The sequence below is a fragment of the Euleptes europaea genome, chromosome 2 (genome assembly GCF_029931775.1).
Source record: "Euleptes europaea isolate rEulEur1 chromosome 2, rEulEur1.hap1, whole genome shotgun sequence".
Lineage (NCBI taxonomy): Eukaryota > Metazoa > Chordata > Lepidosauria > Squamata > Sphaerodactylidae > Euleptes > Euleptes europaea.
The window spans coordinates 74,158,160-74,184,992 of NC_079313.1; the positions used below are offsets into that span (position 1 = coordinate 74,158,160).

At 46.8% G+C, this 26,833-nt stretch overlaps 1 protein-coding gene across 1 annotated transcript in view; it reads left to right on the forward strand.

Annotated features, from left to right (window-relative positions):
- The window catches only part of TRABD2B (TraB domain containing 2B), a 369,519-nt gene that overhangs the window by 318,878 nt on the left and 23,808 nt on the right, over positions 1–26,833 (forward strand). Inside the window, exon 6 of the mRNA XM_056844781.1 lies at positions 18,539–18,629. Within this exon, the coding sequence (XP_056700759.1) occupies positions 18,539–18,629 (91 nt within the window). The remainder of the gene's footprint in view (positions 1–18,538; positions 18,630–26,833) is intronic.

Here is a 26,833-nt window from a genome sequence, read left to right on the forward strand (position 1 = left end):
AATGGAGAAAGGGAGGCCCAAGTAAGTAAACCTGAACTCCTTGAAGGAAAGGCTGAAATATAAATGTGGCAGATACGAATTAATTAATATCTCAATGAAACCATTCCATATAATTCCTCTAGGACTACTGAGATTCTTCCTACAAAGGAAGCAGCCTGAAGGTATCATGCAGATCCTACTCAAGGAAATGGCCAGATTCTTATTGTGTTTCAGAACTGCATCTAAGGCATTTTGGAGGGAATTATCCTTTTGTTTGTCCTCGAGTTTGCACAATGGCATCATGGCCACACAAATTTATGCATTGCTATATCATGATTACTGCCTTACTAACTTAATTTCTCTGTTATTTGGAGTAATTCTGTAATTGTTTTCAAATTACAAGAAAAAGCAGCTCTGAAAGTTCACTAACACATTAAAAGGGGAACATCTCATAGGCTTGGCATGTGTCCTCCTCCCATGACTTGATACAACATGAAAAAGCATGAAGAGCACTATGATGTTGTAATTGGAGTATTAAACTAGGATGGGTGTGAGCTGGATTAAAATCACTACCGAATCATAAAATTCACTGGGGGCGAAAACGCATGGTCGCTTTAGCCACCTTTATTCCCTGTTTTAGCCAGGATTCAGTCAGGATCGAACGCACGTTCGGCGAAACGCATGCGTTCGATCCTGGCTGAATCCTGGCTGAAACAGGAAATAAAGCAGGCTAAAGCGACCATGCATTTTCGGTCTGGGTCATCTTGGGACAGTCATCGAAACCTACCTCACAGCGATGTAATAAGGATAAAATAGTGGAGAGCATAACTGTGAGGGTTCCCAACCTCCCTGTGCAAACTCCATAAAATCACTTGCTTAGACGGTCATGCAGAAACAAGGAACTTTATTGGAAGCTTCAGGTTAGTATAGGCCCTACAATGGCAAAGTTGCAAGTGCTAGCAATTTCACAAAGACAGAATTATAACCCCTACAGGGAAGCAGATGTCAAATGCATGTTATGGGAATCTACGAGATAATTGTGCATGGTACAGGAACATCAAAGATCCCAGGAAGCTCGTTATTGCTATCTACACACCAAGGCCATAGCTGGTGGGAAGGAGTCGGAAAGAGCAAGGGAGGTGGATGGTGGGAAGAGACATTCCAACCTGGGGCCTGCTGGACGCAGCGCTTGAACCAAAGAAAGGCAAAAGGCCTGGACTGCTTTTATGAGCCCAGGGGGGGAGCACACAAAGCAAAAGCTTACAGACCCTTACATTCTGCCCCCCTTAAGGCCCCCCTCCCCCGAGTCCGGGTGGACAAGGCTTGTCAGGATAGGCAGAATGAAACTCTCGAACCAGGCGGGGAGCCGCCACATGGGGAGCGGCCACCCATTCGTCATGGGCGGGCCCCAGGTGCTTCCAGCGAATCAGATAGAACAATTTTCCCTTTTTCAGCTTAGAGTCCAATACTTTAGAAACTTCAAGATGCGATTCCCCCCCCCCACAACCGTAGGAATTTCGGACTTAGGGAGGGGGTGGAAGTGAGGGGCAGCGATGTACGGTTTAAGTAGGCTGATGTGGAACACCGGATGTACCCCTCGAAGAGACTTGGGGAGTTCCAACTCCACCGGTAATTGACATAACACCTTAGATAGCATTCTACCACAGCATTGACACGTTCGGTCTGACCATCGTTCTGGGGGTGGTAGGCTGAAGAGAGTCCTTGTTCCTCCACCCCCATGACTTTTAGGAAGGCCCTCCAGAATTTGGCAACGAATTGGGCCCCTCTGTCGGAGAGGACCTTCCTCGGGATCGAATGATACTTCACCACGTGATTAATAAACAGTTTAGCCAACTTTTGGGCCGATGGTAGCCCCGCACAAGGAACAAAGTGAACCTGTTTAGAGAATAAGTCTGTTATCACCCACAGTACAGTTTTCCCCCGACTTGGGGGCAAATCAGTGATAAAATCCATGGCGATTACTTCCCAGGGCATGGTTGGGGTCTCCAGAGCCTTTAAGAGTCCAGGGGGCTTTCCCATTCGTTTTTTGGCAGTGGCGCAAATGGGGCAGCTGCGCACGTATAACTCCACATCGGCTCTCATACCTGGCCACCAAAATTGACGCCGCAATAAATGCAAAGTCTTTACAAACCCAAAATGCCCCGCAAGTTTGGCCCCGTGGACCATTCCCAGCACCTCTTTTCGGAGTACTTCGGGGACATAAAGCCTACCCCCCTGCAACCAAAAGGAGCCCTGTCGGTCGAGATTTGCGGGGAGAACCTACTGATCCGCCTCCCTCAGAGAAGCGTCCCGGAGCCGCTGTTGAAAAGCCTCTGGGACTCCTTTGAGTGGAGGAAAATCCTGGCGGTGGGACTGGGACCGGGTGGTTACTGCAAGTCCCGAGACTTCCCCTCTCTGTTCAGGGGTAAACAAGAAATCTACCGGCCGGTCAAAGTCATTGCGGTATTGGGGGAGCCTAGAAAGAGCATCCGCTAACGCATTGTCCTTTCCTGGCACATGTTTCAGGACAAAGCGGAATTTGGCAAAAAACTGTGCCCAACGAATCTGTTTCGCGGTGAGCTCCAGGTTTTTGTGATCGCTGCAAACTTCAAAAGGGATCTCTGCCCCCTCCAGGAAATGCCCCCAAATGGTGAGGGCATGTTTAACAGCTGCGGCTTCCTTCTCCCAAATGGCCCAGTTGATTTCGGATTGGGAGAACTTTTTAGAAAAATAGGCAGAAGGTTTCAGCTGACCGTTCTCGTCACGTTGCAAGAGGGCCCCCCCCCCATGGCAACGTCAGAAGCATCGACCTGGACCACAAAAGGTTTTTCACAATCAGGGTGTGCGAGAACGGGTTCGGACGAGAAAAGCCGCTTGAGCGTATCGAAAGCCTGCTGGCAGTCCGAAGTCCATTGCAACCTAGCAGAGGGCAAGGCGGCTCCCGCCCCTTTCCCTTTTGTACGCAGGAGCGAAGTGAGAGGGAGCGCTACCTGGGCAAAGTTAGGGATGAAGTTTCGGTAAAAGTTAGCAAAGCCCAAAAACTGCTGCAAATGTCTGCGCGTGGGGGGGGGGGTCCCACTCCATTACCGCCCGAACCTTCTCGGGGTCCATCTCTAAGCTTTGGTGGGAAATCACATACCCCAGAAAAGTGATGGAGGGTTGATGGAAATCACATTTAGAAACCTTAGCAAACAGCTTGTGCTCGCTCAGCCGCTGCAGCACCTCGCGCACCAGTTGTACGTGCTCCTTCATGGTCTTCGTATAAATGAGGATATCGTCCAAGAAAACCACCACCCCGCAGAACAATAAATCATGAAGTACTTCATTAATCAATTGCATGAATACACTCGGAGCCCCCGAAAGTCCGAACGGCATCACTAAATACTCAAACATTCCAAAACAACTTGAGAAGGCAGTCTTTTGTTCGTCCCCTTCTCGTATGCGGACACGGTGGCCTCCACCAAATCCAATTTGGTGAAGATTCGGCCCTCCTTCAATTGTGCGAGAAGGTCTGGAATGAGAGGAAGGGGGTATGCATTAGACTGAGTGACAGCATTCAGTCTACGGTAATCAATACACAGTCTTAAGTCTCCCGTCTTTTTCTTGACAAAGAAGGCGGGGGCCGAGTATGGTGCCTTTGACGGGCGGATAAAGCCCCGCGCTAAATTGGTGTCCAAATATTCTCGCAACACCGCCTTTTCATTAGGACTCATGGGGTAGACCTTCCCTTTGGATAATTTGCCATCCCCCACTATTTCAATAGCACAGTCCGTCTCCCGGTGGGGGGGCAATTCGTCGCATTCCCGCACGTCAAACACATCGGCAAACTGGGAATACTCGCTGGGGAGCTGGGGCAGGGAAGCTTTGATAGAAGGGGCCCCCACGAGGGCGGCTGCGGGAGTTTTAAGCCCCAGCAACCAGTTCATCCCTAAAACAACGGGTGCGGCAATGGGAGCGATAGTAAAATAAAGCCGTTCCCAATGCTCCCCTATGGCCATGACGACCGCAGCGGTGCGGTGAGTAACAGGCCCCTTTTTAAAGTCACTGCCATCCATCTGGGAAAAGCGGATGGGTTCAGGTAGCCGCTTTCGCTTAACTCGCAATTGTCGGGCAGCCTCTTCGCTTATCAGGGTGCGGGCACAACCCGAGTCAACTAGGGCCGTAAATTCTAACGTGGGCCCCCCTTTTGGCAACGAGAGATTGACCTTTACATACACATTGTCTTCCTGAGCGCTTACCATCAGTGGAGCTCCTTGCACAACGTTCGGAGCGGTCTGCTGAGGAGCCCCCTTTACAGCAGACCGACGGCGTTTCTTGCCGGCATGTCCCAGTCCTCCTCCTCGCTGGAGGAAGCAGACACGGTATTTGTAATCCGTGACTCCGATGAGTCAAAGGTTTCATTTGTAATCCGTGGCCCCGATGGGCCAAAAGTGCCCGAGGCTTCGACCTCAGTGCGTGCATGCAATGCCGAGGGTGCGCCCCGTCGGCTCGGTGCGCCGCTCCAGCGGCAAGGTTGCCCCTCGGGAGGGGGCTTCTCAGGTTCGGTCATTGCCGGACGAGACGGTCCCGGACGTCCGGGTCGGGAAGGGCATTGAGAGGCAAAGTGTCCTCTTCCCCCGCAAACGAGACAGGCCTCGCTCTCAAAGCATTTGCGGCGTTCGGTCATGAATGGTCCTCCCCCCGAGGGGGGACGAGAGTCCTTCGGACCGCCGGGCCTGTCTCCACGGGTCTTGGTCTCCCATCCGGTGCGTTGCCGGGACAGGAGCAGCAGCTGCTTTCGGTTCTCGATGTCAGCGGCGTGACGAACCCACCCTTCAACATCGGGAGGGTTACCTTGCATGAAAGCCCAGTATTGCAATTCCGGGTTCAAACCTTCGCGGAAATACTGCACCCTGGTAGCTTCACTCCAGTCCAAAATTTTACTCGAGAGCGACTGAAATTCGCTTGCATACTGCGTGACCGACTTAGTCCCTTGACGCAGTTGTAGCAAGGCGGTTTTTGCTCGCTCACCCAAATGCGGGTCCTCGAAATGGTGTCAAAGGGCGATCATGAAGTCATCAAGACTTCGCAAGACCGGGGAGCGGAGCTCATACTGCAGTACCATCCAGGCGGCCGCCTCACCCTGTAGAAGAGACGCCACGTATTGGACCCGGGATTCTTCCGAGGTAAAGGTCCAGGCCTGTTCCCGCATTAAAATGTCCACTTGTACCATAAAAAACGTCAGCTGGTCACTCGACCCGTCATACGTGATCTTCAGGTCTCGGCAGGCCGGTGGAGCGGGACGGATGGGAGGTCCGGGAGCCACAGGTGGGCCTGGTTGCTGCCCTCCGTCCGCCGGAGCCACGGGTGGCGTCGGAACCTTCAGGTCGTCCATGGTTTGAGCCATGTCCAGAATCACCGCGTTCATGGCATCCATCCGGTCCAGTAATTCCTGGCGCTCCTCCTGCCAGCGCTGCGCTCCTCATCCATCTGGTGAAGCAGCAGGGCTTCCTTTCGGGCGGGATCGTCCTCGAACCCCAACCCGTGAACCGCAGTCCGTCGTGACCGCGCGTCGCTCTGTGGGAGCGACCAATCCCGGGGAGACTCCAGCCAGGTATTCAAGCGGGTGGACTTGGGCTTTGTACCCAGGCCCGATCCTGAGTCAGCTCCACTGGGCGTCTTCCCAGTCGACTTCCCTTCCGAAGGGGCCGGATTGGGCTGCTTGGGTACAGTGCTGTCCTTCTTGTCGTTGTCATCACCGTTGCCTGCCATAGCTGTCCAAGAACGGTACAGGAGCAGGACAACGAGGCAGATGACTTGCAACTTAATGTGAGGGTTCCCAACCTCCCTGTGCAAACTCCATAAAATCACTTGCTCAGACGGTCATGCAGAAACAAGGAACTTTATTGGAAGCTTCAGGTTAGTATAGGCCCTACAATGGCAAAGTTGCAAGTGCTAGCAATTTCACAAAGACAGAATTATAACCCCTACAGGGAAGCAGATGTCAAATGCATGTTATGGGAATCTACGAGATAATTGTGCATGGTACAGGAACATCAAAGATCTCAGGAAGCTCGTTATTGCTATCTACACACCAAGGCCATAGCTGGTGGGAGGGAGTCGGAAAGAGCAAGGGAGGTGGATGGTGGGAAGAGACATTCCAACCTGGGGCCTGCTGGACGCAGCGCCTGAACCAAAGAAAGGCTGCTTTTATGAGCCCGGGGGGGGGGGGGAGCACACAAAGCAAAAGCTTACAGACCCTTACAATAACCATATATATGAACCTCTGCACCTTGGAGGAATGGGCAAGATAAGAACCTAAAAAATAAATTCCGTAGAAGTAAGATGGTTAAATAGCATAGTGATACTTGCATTAAAAAAAACCAAAACAGATTTTCAAGCCTTCTGGTCTTTGGAATATGTGCCTTAACTCCAACCAGAGTTTTATCAGTGGTTATCTGCTGCGATTTCCTTTCTTGTCATGATGGTACCAGTGAGCAGAATCTAAATGTAATTTTGTTTCTCTATTCAATACTTGATCTCTCCTAAGAATTTTAATTAGTAGTTGAACTTTATCAGGCTACAGGTCTATCCATGTGTATACACTAATATTCTATTAGAAATTGAGTATTGTTCCTCCTTAAGATTTTTTTTAATAAAAGGGAAGTTTTTTTAATGTGAACAGCATATGTATCTTTGTATGTACAGACACACAAAAACAGATATAAATTGGACCTTGTGATATACAAACTTCCTGCAATAGTTTGAAAAGATCCACTTGCATCAAAGATTGGCATAATGTTTTCATCTGTGCACTGTTGTATACATATCAGTGTGCTCTACTGGTTCTGGTGTCAGACTGGATCTGGGAGACCAAGGATTTAATTTTTACTCTGCAGTGGAAGTTTACTGTCACACACTCTCAGAGTAATCTACCTCGCAGGGTTGTTGTGGTAATACAATGGAGAAAGAGAGAATGTTGTAAGCCACCTTGGGTCCCTGTTAGAAAGAAAAGTGGAGTATCAAAGAAAAGTGAAGTAAATAAATATCATTGGCAATCACTAGGGTTGCCAACCTCAAGGTACTAGCTGGAGATCTCCCACTATTACAACTGATCTCCAGCCAATGGAGATCAGTTCACCTGGAGAAAATGGCTGCTTTGGCAATTGGACTCTATGGCATTGAAGTTCCTCCCCTCTCCAAGCTCCACCCTCCTCAGGTTCCGCCCCAAAAATCTCCAGGTATTTACCAACCTGGAGCTGGCAACCCTACCATCACACAACCTTCTCACTTCAGAGTATAAGCACACATGCACTACAAATATTCCTCCCCACTGGAGGTAGCTGAGTTTCTTAGATTTTATCCAAGGAATTTTTTTTCTGACCTGTTTCCTGACATTTCAAACATTTATGACTTGAGGATAGAAATGGGGAAAATTCTTTCCCTTTTTTTGTCATTGGAGTGACTTGCAAGTGTGCTGTCAGAGAGAAAATTGCAATTCTGGACCGTGGGCCTCCCAGATAGATTCAGGGATAGAGTCAAAGGAGAGGCCTAAGTGAAGTGAGTGGAGTCAACAGGGAAGTGCAAAGATTTAGGCCAAAGGCAGTTCGGAACAAATCCTCTGTACATCACAAGGCAGCAAGAAATAATGTGTTGGAACCATTCCCTGGGTGTCTGGGCAGATTTCAGAGCTTTCTCTGGTGATTGCAGAATTGCATTCCAGTTTGTAATGAGCCAAGTGGGACCACAATTTGTTCTTAGAAATGCCAGCCTTGATCTGCAGAAACCCTGATAGATTTTTTTGGCCTGCAGTCTCTCTCTACCCATCTGCAGTGCACCTCTAGTCCAGAACATATTTTCTAAGCATCAGACAATTGCAGGGAGGGGAGGAGGAAGAGAGGTGATCAAATCAAGAGAAAGAACAGAGAATCAGTCTGCAGGGAGATGGAGTTCAAAACGCTGCAATTTAGTTTTTGCCTTTTCTGTGCTTTATGACTTGGTCTGAAAGCAGCTATGAGTCAGGCAGAGCCTCAATACACTGTAGGGAATAAGATCAATCAGGACAAGAAAATGACTTCTCCATCTGTGGCAACATATAGTTAGTATTTTACAGAGGAGTCTGATTTGCAGGTTCTTGTTTCATGCAAGTACTACGTGTCTTGAGCCTACTGTCAGCCTGACCTATGGTCTCACTAAGATGTGCTACTGCACTCAGCCTTGAAAGCTTGTCAGTATCCTAAGCATAGCCCGCAGCATCTCTCTCATGAAGAAACAAACCTGACAATCACTCAATGCAAGAACTGTAACAACATAAGAAAGGCCATGCTGGATCAGACCAAGGGTCATCAAGTCCAGCAGTCTGTTAAAACAGTGGCCAACCAGGTGCCTCTAGGAAGCCCACAAGGAAGACAAGTGCAGCAGCATTATCCTGCCTGTGTTCCACAGCACCTAATATATTCGGCATTCTCCTCTGATCCTGGATAGAATAGGTATGCATCATGACTAGTATCAATTTTTACTAGTAGCCATGACTACCCTTCTCCTTCATGAACATGTCCTCTTAAAGCTTTCCAAGTTGGCAGCCATCACTACATCCTTGGGCAGGGAGTTCCACAATTTAACTATGCATTGTGTGAAGAAATACTTCCTTTTATCAGTTTTGAATCACCCTCCAGCTTCAGCAGATGACCCCACATCCTAGTATTATGAGAGAGGGAGAAAAGCTTATCCTTATCCACTCTCATGTCTCCCCTTAACCGCCTTCTTTCCAAGCTGAACAGCCCTAAGCGTTTTAACCCCTCCTCATATGGCAGTTGTTCTAGTCCCCTGACCATTTTGGTTGCTCTTTTCTGCACCTTCTCAACAATACTCATAGTACTGCATTCCATCTTTCCATGATTCTGCTAGCAGAAGTAGATCTTGCCCCATTTCCCCATTCCTTTAGCAGTCGTCTATGACCCTTGCAAAGGCATTGCTGAGAGAAGAGAGACCTTGATGGGCATGAACCCATGTATCTATGAAGACTGCAGTGAGAAGGTCAGTCAGACAAGACCTTTCCTATAAGGAGACGCTAAGGAGTCTGGGGCTTTTCAGTTTAGAAAACAGATGACTAAGGAGGGACATGATAGAGGATTATAAAATTATGCATAGGGTGGAGAGAGCTGACAAAGGGAACTTTTCCTCCCTCCCAAAAATACTAGAACTTGGGGACATCCAATGAAGCTGATGGGCAATAGATTCAGGATGGACAAAAAGAAATACTTTTTTACACGAGTGCCAATCAAATGGAACTTTTAGTTTCTGCCATCATACCTGTTTTTCAGGTATTTAAAAGTTCTAAAGCTGGAGCAAACTACAAAGTAATTAGTGCCAAAATGGCCACATCCATGTGCTAAAGCTTGGAGGAATGAGAGCAGTTTTGTTACAGCTTCAGCTTCAAAGCCGACCCAGTATTTGTCTGCTACCTCCTGACAATTCCCTCCTTCCCCACTAGCCCCCCTTCTATTCTACATCAGTGAAGGGTGTGAGGGAGAGTGCCTAGACCATCCTAGGGTTGATAGCTCTGGGTTGGGAAATACCTGGAGATTTTGGGGGCAGAGCCTGAGGAGGGCGGGGTTTGGAGAGGGGAGGGGCTTCAATGCCATAGAGTCCCATTGCCAAAGCAGCCATTTTTCCAGGTGAACTGACCTCTATTGGCTGGAGATCAGTTGTAATAGTGGGAGATTTCCAGCCACCACCTGGAGATGGGCAACCCAAGGCCATCCTCCTGAGGGACCTTCCCTCAAAATAACAAACTAAAATAAAAAGAACCTCCAACACACTTTGTTGTCCACACTTCCACCCACTGGTGTAGCTTTCCTCACTTTTACATTTTTTTCTGTGTTTTACACACATGTGAATGGAAGGACAGGGGGGTTTACTAACCTCTCTCTGGCACCACATGGCCCACATGAATTGCTAGAGGTGTTCAAGCAATTCAGATCAGATTGAACCATTGTGTAATAATGGATCAATGACACCAAGGTGAAGAAAGGAATGGCCCCAGAACAATCTTTGTTAAATAGTCCCAACGGGTCAGAGTTTAGCAATCTAACACCCAGGCCAGCATGGTCCTTCCAGACATTTCATGCAGAATGACTGTAAGCTGCCAAGAAAGCAGCTTCACCATCTCACCCAGCTTCTGGCTCAGTGCACACAACCATTTGCATAGCCATGTTCCTCCATTCCTGTGATGAGGACTTGCCACTCCACTTCCCACTGATCTAGAACAGCCTTTTTCACAAGGTCACTAAGTCTGTCTGTTACTGAATAAGGTTAAAAATTTTAAGCTAGTCAGCACAGTTACTGTGCAGTTGTAAGCCTGTTCACTGGGCATTTGAACCATTTGCTGCTGAACTTAAATCTGAGGATTGGCTCACTCTGACTACCGTTGTCAAATCAGGTACATCCCATTGTCCAACATATTCATTGTGAACTTCATGGCATCATGAAGAGATCCAGCGTGGTGTAGTGGTAAAGAGCACTGGTTTGGATCGGTGGAGTCTGATCTAGAGAACCAGGTTTGATTCCCCACTCCTCCACATGAGTGGCGGAGGCTAATCTGGTGAACTGGATTTGTTTCCCCACTCCTTCACATGAAGCCAGCTGGGTGACCTTGGGCAAGTCACACTGTCTCAGCCCCACTTACCTCACAGGGTGTCTGTTGTGGAGAGGGAAAGGGAAGGTGATTGTAAGCTGGTTTCATTCTTCTTTAAATGGTAGAGAAAGACGGCATATAAAAACCAACTCTTCTTCATCGTCACTACTCAGTAGTAGTTTTGCACAGTGTACTTTCCCATAGAGGTATCTCTGGACCAGTGACTTGATTATGGTGACCTAGGGAGCTTAATGACAAACAAAACTGGAGCGCAATTCAACAAGAGAAAAATCCCATTCACTAGTCAGATCACTGTTCCACACTGCTGTAAGAAAAACACCAAATATGTCAAGAAAGTTTCTGAAGCAATGTCTGAAAGAGTACGTAAGGTTTGAACCATCATAATTATATGATGAGAGTTAATACAAAAATAAAACAACAATGATGTTAGAAAGTAATAACGTAGCACCTCTGTTACAGAGATACCTCAGCCACTGGCAATGTTATATTTGATTGGCCTCAAAATATTTACAGCTTGAAGAAGGGAGCAACTTAACCAATAAATGTTTTCTACAGTAGTGAACACAGTGTGCTTCCTTTTTGTATGTTATCTAATTGCTTTGGCCTAACCACAGCAAACACTGTCGGTTTTGCCAAATGCACTGGAACTGGTGACTAAAGAAAACAGGGACATAAACAGGGCTCTCTAGAGAAAAGGGACCAAGAGGCTACAAATGCCTGATTTGTTTTGTGGTGATTGTGGAGAACGGAGAACTCCAGACCCTGTTTACTTTGGCCCCTTTAATGACTAATTGTGCAAAATACAGCTCTGCTTGAGTGTGCATCGAAATAGTTGGATTTCTGCTATGTGTCAGCTAATGGCCTAGCAAGGGTAAAGGTTTTTTCTTCTTCTTTTGTACAGCTTCAAAGGCACTGTTGATGGAGGCCTTTTGTGAGGGAATTATCCATTTCTCCTTTGTCCTGTTTTACCCCTTTAATTCCCTGTGTCAGTGAATACTGTAGCAACCAGGCTAAGTAATTTGGAGAGCATCTCCAGAGCCAGGAAAAGCACAAAACATGTCTTGAAAACGGTCACTCTTGCCCTATCATACAAACAAGATAATATTTGTATAATCCTATGTGAATGAGAAGACATGGATTATTGAATTAATTTTCTTAAGATTCTGTCGTGACATTCCCAATAGCTGTGTCCTTTCAAGTACTATAAAAATGAATCAAAGTGAACCTATTTTAGGTTTGCATGACATGATGCTGCCTTTTCATAATGTTGAAGTCATGGTTGTAAACTGCGCTTGGTCTGGGAGACAACGTATTCTCCAGGCACATGTCACTGTGAATGGCTCTCACATCCCATTTGGCCCAAATCCACACCAGAGTAACCTAAGTGTAAAGAAAAGACCTCCCTTCCACTGTATCTCACTTTTAGGAACTGTTGGCTTAGGTTTCACACCTGACTTAAGTGAATCTGGGCATAGACACAGACAATTAGTAGAAGTGATTGCTGGCAAAGTGATGAGAGTCCTAGTACAAGTTTGGAAGAAGTACTGTGATCCTGAGTCCGATGAAGTCAGAGATAGTTCACTGAGGAGAATAATTAGCACACTCGAGCTCTCACTGTAATGTCAAGTATACCATAATAATACTCTGTACTGAAACAGCTGCATTAACATATAAATATTCCAGGTGTGCACACAGTATGTATCATTCAAGAAGGCGAGAGGCCGGTAGAGCAAGAGGGTAAAGTAGGGGGAATAACTACCTATCCATGCAGTTTTCTGGGCACCAACCTGATCCTTGAGGGGTTCCAAATATCTGGGCAGCCAACAATCCAAAAGGTAACCCAAGAACAAGTGCAGCAGGGATAGATGACGGGTATCCAGAACTAACAAAACAGAGGTAGCCCTAGCAGATGAAAGCAAATATTGGAGACAGTGCAGTATAATGGTGACAGTGTTAGGCTAGGATCTGGGAGGCTCAGATCCCAACTTTGCCAGGAAGCTAAGTCACACTGGTCTCACGTTGCTGTGGAGATAGAATAAGGAAGGAAGAACAATGTACAGTACTCTGGAGACAGAGCTGTATAAAAATGTGCTAGATAGATAAATTCATACTCCTATTATGAGGCCTTAACTTCTAAAATAAAAGATTATTTTCTCTCCCATTGTACTTAAGTACTCCTAATTAATTACTGAAAGGACTAGGTAAAGGGAGGGGCTTGTTTCGGTTCGAGGCTGGTATTCTGGCCAGTGGTCCACATAACTGGCAGAAAGAAACACAGCCACCATAACATTATCAATATGAAAGCAACCCATGAAAAACAAGTCATGATGCCATTGCCTCACATTTGGCGAGGAGTAATTATGTCTACAAATAGTGAAATTGACCTGAAGTGCCCAGGCTGCTTGACAGATTTTTTAACATAGGAAAGCATACTGCAGACCAGAATGTCTGTGCTGGATGCATGTAACATATCTGTATGGGCAGATGGGTGGATATATTGCACATCTCAGGCTAGGCTGCCAATTGTGGCCTTTGACAAATTTTCAGAAAGATACCAAATATAAAGGAACATTTCTCCAAATTATTGGCCTACTGGCATGTCAACGATATTTGAGGGATTTTGATTCTCTTCATTATAGAGAAGTGGTACATATTCACTTTTCCCAGCATAAATAAACTGCTGTGTTTTTGTTAACGATCTATGACAAAAAATTAAAATATTGTATTTTAAATTAAACTTAATTATTCTCAAACAAAAAACATAGCCATGCAATGCCTTTTATTAATATTATTAATGCCAACCAAATAACACAGCACAGTATGCAAACTTTCATGCTGTTCAGAATTCGTCAAGCTGGACATTAAAAAGCAAATAGAAAGGGGGGAGTCTCTCAGACAGTCTAATGGGGAGGGAGTGAGATTCGCAGTGGAACCTTAAGCGTGTTGTTGACTTACAGCTCATTCCTGAGAATTGGGCCGAAAGTGCATAGGTGGTGGCATGACCTCGCCGCCAGTGTAAGTGTGTGTAATCGCGTGATTACTCGCACTTACGCTGGTGGCGAGGCCAGTCCCGCCAGCCGAGCGCAGCGGGACTGCACCTCGCCCCTCCGCCGGCACGGCCTCTCCATGGCGCAGGCCATGGCGTAGAGTGGCCGCGTCGGCTCGGGGGGCATTCCAGGGGCAGGGTGGGGGAAGGAGCCGCCGGTTAGGCGGCTTCCTATCCCGGTTCGGCCCGGTACGCCGATGCCGGGAATGGTGGTGCAGGCGCAGCCTCGCTGTTTTCAATGGGGGAGATGGCTTTCACACATTTGGTGCTGAACTATCCTCCCTGTAAGACTGCCTCTAACTACTCAAGACAGTCAGTCTCAAGCCCTGTTCACATTTTATAGTGAACACATATACAACCTGCATGTATGTGTATACACCTGTTTGTAAGAAAGAGCCAACATGTTTTTACTTTACAAAGGAAAATAGGGACCAGCACCTGGATAAATGTGGGGTTTCAATCACATGTTAAGCTGTACATGGGTTGAATGTAACATGAGAATTAATCAACACATGTATAAAGGAAAATCTAATGTACTCTGCATACAGATTACATGTGTGTCCACTGTAACTTGTGGACATGGCTTCAGTGCAACCAATTGATGCAACAGCTCACCCTCTCTCTGCAGCTTGCTTGTGGTTGTGAATATCAAAACTATCTGTGAACTAAAAAATCTCAGAGCTCAGAACTGTGGGAGACACTTTTTGTTTCATGTGTACAACTGAAACTGTTAAATCTGATACTTTGAATAGAGTTTTACACAGTATTCATATGCTAGTGGATAGAATTAAATGCAATTCTATGCATCAACATTTTTAATTGCATCCTTGCTAAGTATTTCCCAATCAAACTGTGCTTTGAAGAGATTTTGCATGCAGCAGGGGTGAGAGACCTTTCTTGGTCTCTTTGTTTTACATTAGTGACTGTTTTAAAACTCAATACACAGAAATTGTCTGATAAAATTCTACTTGAAATGCAGTTTGACTGGCAATCCATAGTTTATCATGTTCAAACTCCTTTTCGATGTTTCATATATTTCTATAATTATACTGTTTATTTTTTGTGTATTCATATACATGTTAATGGTATGTTGAATATTGTTTACAACATGCTTGTCCCATTTCCATATTGTGGATTCAGGTGGAGTTTTCATTTTGCAGTTTACAAGACGCTCCCATTTTTTATATACCTTCTTGCAGTTCTGTACTTTGTTCATTCTACCATCCTAAAATAAGGAGATGCTAGACCTTAAGCTCAGTCATACAGGTCATCAAAAAGGAAGGCTGCATGGGGAGACTGAAGAGTTGCTTTATTGTAAGTTTATCTATGCAGTGGCTGTTTCAGCCTTTCACTACCAGCCGATGGAAAAGACATAGCCTAGACTGAATTTAGATGGGGAGCCAAAAGCCTCTTGAAATCACTTAGCTTTGGACCATGATACAAGAGATGGGAGAGTGCCCATAATCTTCAAACCACTGGTGTAAACCACTTTGAAGTCGGTGGGGTGACTGGATGCTAAATGATTTCAAGATTGCTTCTCTGAACGTGAGACAACATATTCCTCCCCCACCCCCCCAAGGATTTGTCTCATGTTTGCTTAAATAACCTGTGCATGCAAGCAGTACTGGCAGTATTCTCTTGGATCTGACCACAATCTGGGCTGGTATTTTTGGAAAATATCAGTAATTGTGAAGTTATAGGTTTGGGGCCCATTGTTTGCTCCTGCTTTGCATTAAGGAAGAAAAAAAACACATTTCTTGGATGCTTTCAATCAAATCAAGTTAATGACTCACCAATGTCCTAGCGCTCAAACCTCTGAGGTCATTTGACACATTTTTGGGATCTTGTCTCTGCTTTAGTTATAAGCCAGTTAGTAAACCAACATCAAACAATTACTTGCTTCTCCAAAAGAGTGGGTGGAAACCTGGATCAAGTTAGGACCTGTAAATGCAATTTTAATTGGGATTCATTGTCTATTTTGGTTTGGTTTAATTTCATAGGGTTTTTTTTTTTTTAAAGTCATCTAAAAAGTGTTCTTTGGCTAGAAACCTATTTATGACTTCCAAATTGTACTAAAATTTCTGTATGCACATCTTTCTTACACTGATACTGATTATCATGTTTTCTTTGTAATATAAACAGCAAAACAAGATTCTAAGTGGTTGGAATCTAAATTACTCTTTAATATTCAGGGAGTTTCAATATCATCCTGAGCCAGCACCAAGGTCTGCATGGAAAAGCAGGCCATGGCATGACAATCTCTCTGCTGGATCAAAATCTGCATGTGTGTAAAGTACGTGCAGCTAGGGCTGTCAATTCGGTTCGGTCCGAACTGAAAATCAACTGAATTTCCCCTGATTCGGTGATTTTCTGTTCGGACGGATCCAAACTCAAAACTGGCGGGCAACCGGGGGGGCCGAATTCAGCGAGTTCGGGAGTTCGCGAATAAATCCGGCAAATTCGCCCCCCCTTCAGGGGAGCCCGCTGAAAGGCGCGGGCTGCCCTTTAAACTGATCTGAGCCTCCCAGCTGGGAGGCGCAGGTCAGTTTAAAGGGCAGCCCGCACCTTTCAGCGGGCTCCGCTGGAGAGGCGCGGGCTGCCCTTTAAACTGACCTGTGCCTCCCGGCCGGGAGGCACAGATCAGTTTAAAGGACAGCCCGCCCCCCTTCAGCGGGCTCTGCTGGAGAGGCTCGGGCTGTCATTTAAACTGATCTGCACCTCCCGGCCGGGAGGAGCATTTCAGTTTAAAGGGCAGCCCGCGCCTCTCCAGTGTAGCCCGCTGAAGGGGGGCGGGCTGCCCTTTAAACTGATCTGTGCCTCCCAGCTGGGAGGCTCAGATCAGTTTAAAGGGCCCCCGCGCGCCTTCAGGGAATCCCTCTGAAGGCACGCTGGGGCCGAATTTTCCCCCGAACTCCGGATCCCCCCGAATTACCGGGGATCCGAAGCGGGGGAGTTCGGACTTCGGCACGTACCGAACCCACAAGGGTCAAATTCGGCTGAATCCGAACTGTACCGAATTTTTTTTTTTTGACAGCCCTACGTGCAGCTCCTCTGGCTGGATGCCTAGATCCAGCAGCCAGGATTACAAGTATAGTTCCTGTGCTTGATTAAAGAGAACACTCTTTAATGCATGCACCCAAGAAATGGTGGCACAGATCAGATGCAAATTGTATCACAAGGACAGCAATGCAGATGTTCCTTATTAACACTAGACCTTGTAGAAAGATAGTTACTTGTTCATCTGGTCTGTTAATAAGGCTGTGTACAATGAGTTTGATGCCCCAACTCATGTATCCAAATTCTGAGCTGATAGAAAGATGATGTACACCATCCAAGAAAGAAAGACTGAGTATTGCTCTCTCTCTCTCTCTCTCTCTCTCTGTGTGTGTGTGTGTGTGTGTGTGTCTGTCTCTGTCTCAGTCTCAGTGTCTCTGTATGTAATGGTTAAAACAAAATAAAAATAAGAAAATCTGCTTTGTCATCCAGGGTCCCTTTGTTAGCCCTGTTAGACGGTCTCCATTTTTAAATGAGGCAATTAGTGTCTGGAAACTAAGCTTAGTGAGAGGTTGGGGTACAGGATCTTTTATACCAGCTTTTACGGGGATGAGGACACCAGTGGAAAGGCTCTTAAATAAAGAAGCATAGTTTCGAAGTTTTATGGTTTTACTAAAAATAGTTTAAACACACACACCACAACAAAATTACACACCTGATACACCCAAAAACCTAAGAAATTAAAGGGAAGAGAGGGTGGACTCAAGGATATGAGGGGTTGAGGGTGATATTTATCAATCCAGAAGAAATATCCAAATGATAGCAGCGCTGAGAAGCAGAGAAAAGGACCAGTGTCTCTCAGAAGGAGAAGAGCAAGTGAGATGGGGCTGGGAGGTGAATTAGATATGCTAAGAGGGTTGGTCCAAGTTCTATGAATGGACACTGATTGCTAATGGGATTAAGGTGCTGGCTGTCAGTTCCTGCCTGGGGTGCTTCAATAAAGATGTGCGGGAAGGTCATTTACTCCCTATTGTTTAGAGCTTTTCCACCTCGAGGTTAGAGGAATGCAAACAATCCATTTCTGCCTGACAATGCCCAAAGTTTGCACAGGTCACAAAGATGGAGTCCAGAGTCCTGGACTCTTTGGTTCACCTTGATATAGCAGTGCCCTGTTTTTCCTGGTAGCTTTGGTACCATATGCCCTCATCGCATACCAGGTTGCTGGGACAGTTAGGGGGCCAACACCTTTACCATACCTATGTGTACCTCTTCTCTTGTTATTTCATCTGGCGCTTGAATAGAGGTGTGAGCTTTGGCAAAATCTAAAGGGCTCTTGGCTTTTGACTCTTAGTCTGTGGCCATATCAGTTGATGAAGGCTGGGGTGCTGCTTATATTGCAGTGATTGAACTAGCTATGCTAGTATAACATCCAGTATACAAGGCAGGGAGAATTAACCTGGCAGAAGATCAGTATGTTGGGCTGTGTTCTATGGTTGAAGGAGGGTGAGGTTGTACAGTTCTTTCTGGCTGTTCTTTCTGTCTGTTTTATGCCAGGTGAGAGTTGGTTGTCTGTGTCTTTTTTGTGTTGTCCAGCCTAAAAATATTACAGTCTCATGTGAAACAGGAGAAATGACTGCCAGAAACAGGACAGTGACTACCATAAATACTAAGAGATTTTTCGATTAATTTTCCCTAGTTAATATCATCCTTGGGACAGAAATAAATAACAAACAGCAAAGCAATAAATAAAACAAATATATATATTTAATAAAAATAAATAAAACAAAAATATCAGCATTAAGGGCATGCAGTCAGACTAGAATATGCCAGAGGGTGCTGTTTGCCAGCATCCTCAGTGACTTTTGTATCTGTCCATTTTTTAGGTCACTTCCTGGGCAACAACACTGTTATTGATGTGCTGAGGCAAGCGGGATTTGAAGTGGAGCACATACCTGCGGGACAGCCAATTGAAAAGTAAGCCTTTTCTCCTTTGTTTCTTCTTTTCCTATGAACAAGCAAACCTATTTCATTAGTGTCAGAAGATCCATGTGAAATGATAGGTTGTGCACAGCATTGGGCTTTAAACTTCATATATACACGCATGTGAATCAGGGATAAGTTGAATGCTCTTGGGGTTTTTTTCCCTTCAGATTTTTCATTTGTGAAGAAACTTTGGCATTTTATGCATGGTCTGTTTCCGTTGGATCTGCTGCTCTCTAACCGCACAGTATTTGCAATCGAATTCTCAAAACACTATGCACAGGGGCTTTTTGCCCCAAAGAAATTCCAAGAGTACCTTGTAATCAATTATGCATCCCCAGTGAAAATGCTGAGCTTCTGAACCATGTGTGAGTCCCTTCCCCTGAAAATGTTGCTTTGTAATTGGCTGTGTATTTTTTTAAAATACATCACCAGCCCCCGCCAGCCCCACAGTGGGATTTTTCATTTGATCTGAACTGAGTGGCCAATTTACAACCAAAGCAGAGAAGGATCCAGACAACCCCCTCAACCAATTTGTTTCTGCATAACTCAATACAGTGATCATAAGAACATAAAAACACTTGCACAGTCATTTGTGATATTCATCATTCCATCAATAGTCTTGTACTCGCCAAAAAAAGGTTTTTTTCCCATGCCTATAAAACAGGCTTGTCCAACCTGCTGCCCCCGGGCAGCATGCGGCCCAGGATGGCTATTAATATGGCCCAACACAAAATCGTAAACTTACTTAAAACATTATGTTAGTGTTATGTTAGTGTATTTTATGTGTGGCCCAAGACAATTCTTCTTCCAATGTGGCCCAGGGAAGCCAAAATATTGGACACCCCTGCTATAAGAGGATATACACCCCTGTGTATAAGGGGAGGGTGGCAAATCAGCCTGGTTCTGTTCCATCCTGCTAAGACTGAAACTGACCAAAACCCGCTGTGAAACTGACCAAATAAGCAGCTGCATAGGTTGTTTGTGATTATTTCAGCGTTCTCTCAACTGCTCGATCTGAAACTGACCCACACTTTTTGTGAAACTGACCAAATAAGCAGCTTAGTGGTATTCCAGCATTATTCTCTCACTACTGCTCTTGATAATGGCTTTCAAAGGAGGGGTTAGATGAGGGGGACAGACACATGGGAGAGAGAAGCAAGAATGGGTGTAGGGAGGAAAACCCAAAATGATAAGTATGGCTTTTGATTTGGGATCTGGCAGACTTTAAACTCAGGGTAAAAGGTTTCCTAAAAATGCGGGGAAAACATGAGGGGAGAGCAAGGCAACTTATTATACATGCAAAATTAAAACGAAGCCCTGAAGTAGTTGGAGGGTGACCACAACGGGAACAACCTGTGCATAAAAGGCCTTTGAGATTCAACACCCAGTAGTGGCTGATCTTAAGATTCTGTATTAAGAAATAATAGTATAGGGTGTAACAAGTGCTGTTTAAATCATGTATGATTAAACCACTAATAATAATAATAATAATTCAAAATTTTATTAAAAACTTGCTGAAAATAGTTTCTTTTACTTTAGAGCACATGGACATATTCCATACTCAGGCAGGCCTTGTGTGAACATACTTGAGCAGCAGAATCATTATAGATATTTGCCCTAGTTGGGGAGTCTTATCCAACTAGATAAGTATATCCTGTTAGTATATTTGTTTCACTGCTTCTTCTCCTCTTCCTCCTTTGCTCCAGTTCCACACATAAGCCCTGTTTATAAGTTATAGTGAACACATGTTCAATCCATGTCCAGTGTACACTTGATTGTTTTTAACATATACGTTAAAAACATATATGTTAGGTAATATTCATGTTACATTGAATGCATGTAAAACTAAATGTGAGACACAAACCAGGTAATGGCTCTTTTTTATATACACATGAGCTCATGTTCATATGAGTGTACACCAGGCAAGTTATCTGCTCTGATTATGCATGTCCCACTAGTAAATATATGTCCCCTACCTTGGCTGGGCCCCACTCTAAAGGGAATCAGAAGATGGTGGAAAACTACTGTAAAATAAGGGAATAATCACACTGGGACTGAGATTATAATTCCTCCATGTATGAACTTCCATTGATCAGCTGATATCTTTCCTCTCGTAATCAAGGTACTTTTTAGTGTTAGAAAATGCCTGGGACTGAATCTGGGGTGGGGGGCTGTGCTTAAGGATGTTGCAGAAGATGGGAGTGAGGGAAAACTCCTGGGTTGAAGAGATGCCTGAAGGGAGGAAGACTCTGGTGGTGTGCCAGAAGGAGAAAAAGAGGGAAGTGGGAGCTGGATGGTGCGGTGGGATGGTATTTGTAGAGGGCTGGTAGCAATCTCATGGACTAAATGCAGTGGCAGAGAGGAGAGAGCGAGAGAGAGAGAGAACATAGAAAGAGACACCATAGAGAGGTATTAACTCATACTTTGCCTTCTTTTGTCCTGGTTCTGTAGTGGCAGCGGAGGTCAGTTTAAGTTCTTATATACTTAAAACTCCCTTTGTTTTAGGGGTGTCCTGTGATAATTTCAAACCAAATTAACTGTATCTGCAAGTTTCCTAATTCACATAAATTATTTCCTTGCTTAGTGTTTGTTTGTGGCAAAAGCTGACAGTGATATGATTAACACAGTGGATGAATATTTGCTTACAGACGTGTTTGGGCTCAGGAAATGAGTTTTTGCCTTTCTGATTAACTCAGGAAAGAGACTTAAATTGCTTCATTGGATGGGTTAGGCATTTGGCTTGAGAAAATCCCTTTATGTCTTCTGTAACATTTCTCCTTTGTTGTCACAAACACTGACCATTTCTTGTGGCTGGAATCTGAAATGATCTCAGCTAATCAAGATGTTTGTGTTTAAATTGAAATGTCTTGCAAAGGAAGGCCTCACTTTACATTTTAACTAATTTTAAGTAACAAATGAGACTGCTGCTGCTTCCTCTGGCCTGTTGGCATCTGTACTCAAGGTCTAAAAGTGAAGTTAGGGTGCTTTTAGCTTAAGAGCTCCAGGCCGTGCCTGGGAACTGGCAGGAGGGTTTTGCGGGGGGGGGGGCACAGAGTTCCAGGAGATTTTTTTTTTTTAAGCAGCCACATGTAATTACCTGTCAGGCCTGTATCTCAGTTACTTTGTATCTCAGTTACTTTGTATCTCAGTTACTTTGTTTTGCTTTCGTTTCTATCGCTGACTGCACTCAAGGACATTCCTACATACCAAAGCCCGTTTGAAGCTCTGGGAGCAGTCCTGGGAACAGCAACTATGTTTGTGTTCTGTAATCACTTGCAAATATCCTTGCCTTTATACTGCTGAGTGTTAGGCAGCGAGCTCATTGCTGTCATTTTTCCCTTCATGCTCTGTAATACCTATTTGACCAGTAAAGCCATCTTCTTTGGATCTGACTGTCTCTGCTGTGGTTTCTGGTTCAATGGACCAAGAGCTGTCATTATGACAGCAATCACCATCACCCTTTTTCATCAGTCAGGCTGGAGCCCAGGAGGGTTCGCCTGCCACTCGGATGGGAGCTAAGACAGAGCTCTCCGAGTGAGTTTACCGTGGCTGGAGCCCCGTGTGGTTCGCCTGCCACTCAGATGGGAGCTAAGACAGAGCTCTCTGAGTGAGCCCCGTGTGGTTCGCCCCGGTCCCGGTGGATCTGTTCCCCGGAGCCGGAGCCCTGGAAGGGCCTCATCCTTGACACCTTCCTTTGAGGACCCCCTAGACAACGTTCATCGGGCAGAAGTGGAACGTAGGCACCTGACTGGACTTGTATGGGCGCAGCGTGGAAGCCAGCGCCCGCCACGACCTCCTAGTGTCAGATTGTCTAGTGGAGGATGCTCGGCTGGCCCGGGTGTGCGGAGCCGGCCCAAAAGCACTGGCAAAACGGGTGGTTGCGCTCTTCCACGGAATGACCTCGACCACCGCTTCAATGGCAGGGATTGCTAAGCTGTCAACCCCTGTCTTTGGTGTCAGCGCAGCGACCTTAGCGGTTCAGGAAGCTCTGCCACTAGTTACCACGGCCCTGACCACCAAACTTGAAGCGGATCAAGTTTTGGCGGATCGTAAGGGGACCAAAGAGGACTTGCACTATGAGGAAACTCTCTGGACTGCAAACCTCCGAATCAGCCAGCCCCGTCGCTTAGGTGATGCGGGCAAGGATATGTTTTTGCTCCGACAGCACAATCGGGAACACATAGACCAGGTGGCCCACTTGCAGGGTCAAATGCACTTTTTGCTTCACGACAACGACTGCTTGCAGCAGATACAAGCCGAACCGGATGGCTCGGCCCCAGCTCCACAACCAGGGTCTCCTGATCAGGCTCAGCCGCAGCAACCTGCAGCACCTCTGGGCGGAGCGCCCATGTTGCCAGTAACTCCAGCAGTGTCTGTGGCGCCAGGAGACCCCAGAGCTCCCATCCTGCCACCGCCAGGCAGTCCAGGGGCCCCGTTCCTTGGATCTACACCAGCACCCGTACTACCTCCAGTTCCATGGAGACCACCCAAACTGAAGATCTCTTTTGCCGGCTCGGCGGAGATACTACCTTGTCAGCGACCCAAGGTGAGGGGAAGCCAGAAGCCTCCCCCCGAAGCTTCCATTCCCTGCCCGCAGAGATCAGCACGGCCCCCTCAAGATCGCGAATCCCGATTCCAAAGGGGAACTTGCCTTGTTTGCGGCGCGATGAACCACTTTGTTTCAGCATGTCCTCAACGCCTGGGACTCCCTCGACCGAATGCATTGCCCCGAGCTTGGGGACGACCTCAACGCAGAGGCACCACGGCCACCCGCAGTACAGCACCAGGACGGCCCACACCCTCTGCACTTCCTACTTCTGCAGACCCCTCCGGGTTCCGGATTACAAGTGCCCCAGTGGGGGACAATTCCCAGTGGGGGAACGCATCGCCCCGAGCTCGGGGACGACCTCAACGCAGAGGCACCGCGGCCACCCGCAGTACAACGCCAGGTCGGTTCACACCCTCTGCACTTCAGTTCAGAGACTCTCCTGATCTTCCTACTTCTACAGACCCCTCCGGGTCTCGGATTACAAGTGCCCCAGTGGGGGACAATTCTCCATCTTCGGACGGGGATCATCTCCAGGATACCCCAGCGCTAAACCTGGACTCGCCTCTTGACCTGTCTAATAACCGGTCACAGTCTGCGGTGAATGGAACGTCCCCGCAAACCCCCGCAGTTTCTCCTGCAAAACCTACGAAACCGACGAAGGTGAAAGAAGTAGAAAATACGGTGTATGTGGACGCAGTGTTGCAACACTATAAAGGGGGTCCCCAACTGCCTGTCAAGGCACTTATTGACTCTGGCTGCGGCCGCACTTTAATCAGTGAGGCCACGTTTGCAGCCCTCAAAGTCAAGTCCGAGGCTTTACCAGCTCCCGTCCAATTTGCCCAGATGGATGGGAGCCCTTTTAAGGGGGGACCAGTCGATCATCGCACACGGGGAGTAGCGATGGGTATTGGTTCTCATTGGGAACAAATAGACTTTACCATAGCCCCCATCCGATTCGAAGTCGTCCTAGGGATTAATTGGCTTAAGGGTCATAGCCCTTATATAGACTGGGAAACGGACACTATTTCCTTTGCCAATCCCAAGTGCGAACAACACCGGCAGGGAGTCGCGATGACGCCTCCACTCGCTCCGGCTTTAATCTCCGATGCCGCATCACCACCGCCTTTGCCTGACGCATACAGAGACTTTGCAGATGTTTTTGATGTTAAAGAATGTGATGCCTTGCCCCCCCACCGTACCACTGACTGTGCAATTGAGGTGGTGAAAGATTGCAAACTGACTAAAAGCAAAATTTACCCCATGAGCGTTTCCGAACGCGCTGTATTACGTGACTTTTTGGATAAAAACCTCGCTCGAGGGTTCATTCGGCCATCGAACGCTCCCAACTCAGCCCCAGCGTTTTTTGTCCGGAAAAAGGAGGGCGACCTGCGTTTATGTATTGACTTCCGAAAGCTTAATGCAGTTACTCAAGCCAACGCCTACCCCATACCGTTGATCTCAGATATTATGGGGCAATTACAGGAGGTTCGCATTTTCTCCAAATTGGACTTAGTGGAAGCTTATTATCGCGTCCGTATCCGCGAGGGAGACGAACCCCTCACCGCCTTCTCTAGCTGTTTTGGAATGTATCAATTTCTTGTGATGCCTTTCGGATTGAAAGGGGCCCCGGGGGTCTTCATGCAACTCATTAACGAAATCCTCCATGATTTGCTGTACCGCGGCGTGGTAGTTTATTTGGATGATATTCTTATTTATTCGAAAACCATGGAGGAACATGTTGTTCTGGTCACAGAGGTTTTGCAATGACTGCGTAACCACCAGCTCTATGCGAAACTATCTAAATGCGAATTTCACCAAAAGCAGATAACATTTTTGGGGTATATAATCTCTCATCGTGGCCTTAGCATGGACCCCGCTAAAGTCCAATTGGTACTTGACTGGACTCCGCCCTCTACCCGCAAACAAGTACAGCAATTTCTGGGCTTTGCTAACTTCTACCGCGGTTTCATTCCCAATTTTGCTCAAGTGGCGCTGCCAATCACTGACCTCCTGAAAACGAAGGGTAAAGGGGTTTCTGCAACGTTGCCCTCGGCCAAAATACTGTGGACTGATCAATGCCAATCTGCCTTTGTAGCCCTCAAACGGCTTTTCGCTTCTGAACAGGTCCTGCAGCACCCAGATCCGAACCAAATGTTTATTGTGCAGGTCGATGCCTCCGACGTAGCCGGGGGGGGGGGCAACTCCAGAGAGGACCGGACGGTCTCCTGCACCCCTGTGCCTACTTCTCCAAGAAGTTTGCACATTCCCAACTAAACTGGCCCATTTGGGAAAAGGAAGCATCAGCCGTCCACCATGCCCTGATGCTGTGGAGGCAATTTCTGGAGGGGTCCGGGATCCCCTTTGAAGTTTGGACCCTCACGGGGACCCATAAATTGTCCGCAAAACAACAGCGTTGGGCGGTCTTCTTTGCTCAATTCCGTTTTGTTCTCAAACATGTGCCCGGGAAACAGAACATGCTTTCAGATGCCCTATCCCAGTTGCCTCAATACCCAATAAAATGTGATCGACCGACAGACTCGTTGTTTACCCCGGCGCAAAGGGAAGCCCTACCCCTACTGGTCGTGCAAACCCGGGCCCAAACCCGGCTCCAGCAGGGAAACCATACCATAGCTGACAAGGTATCCAGCCCCAACCAGCAGGCTCCCTCGCCTGTCCCCCTTGCGCCACCTGTATCTAGCGCTCCACAGCAGCCAGCCTCTCCACCAGCTCCTGCTTCACCCTCTCCCACGAATGGAGAGGGGGTGATCATCTCCAATACCTTCCTGGACTCCCTTCGGGCTCAGTGCCTAGCCGAACGCACTGCTCAAACCTTGCCCCAAGATGTACTCGAACAAGGTGTTTGTTGGTACAGAGACTCAAAACTATACGTGCCTAAAATACTTCGAAGAGAAGTTCTACAGTTAGCTCAAGGAGCTAAAACAGCGGGACACTTTGGGTTCCTGAAAACTCTTCATCTGTTGCGCAGACAGTTTTGGTGGGGGGGAATGCGTTCTGATGTGGACTCCTTCGTTCGCAGCTGCCCTATCTGTGCCACAGTCAAACGTTCTCAAGGCAAGCCCCCAGGACTACTGCAGCAGCTGGAAATCCCCAGTAAACCCTGGGAAGTGATTGCCATGGATTTCATGACGGATCTCCCCCTTAGCGGGGGCAAAACTGTACTATGGGTTGTTACTGACCTATTTTCCAAACAGGTACATTTGGTTCCCTTAGCGGGTATTCCCTCCGCCCCCAAGTTGGCCCGCCTCTTCCTGTCACATGTCTTCCGGCTACATTCGTTTCCGCACAAGATAATCTGCGACCGCGGAAGTAGTTTTGTTGCCAAATTTTGGAAAGCCTTTCTCAAGTTAGTGGGGGTGGAGCAAGGGTTGTCTAGTGCTTACCATCCTCAAACGGATGGGCAAACTGAACGTGTCAATGCTGTACTGGAATGCTATTTGCGTTGTTATGTTAATTATCACCAGGATGACTGGGTAGAACTGTTGCCTTTTGCAGAATATGCTTACAATAATGCTGTGCATCAATCTACTGGCTTCAGCCCTTTCTATGCTGTGTATGGCCAGGACTTCGGTCCTATTGCCCCTGTGGAAGGGTCTGAGGGGGAGGGGGATCCTGATGTGGCCTCATG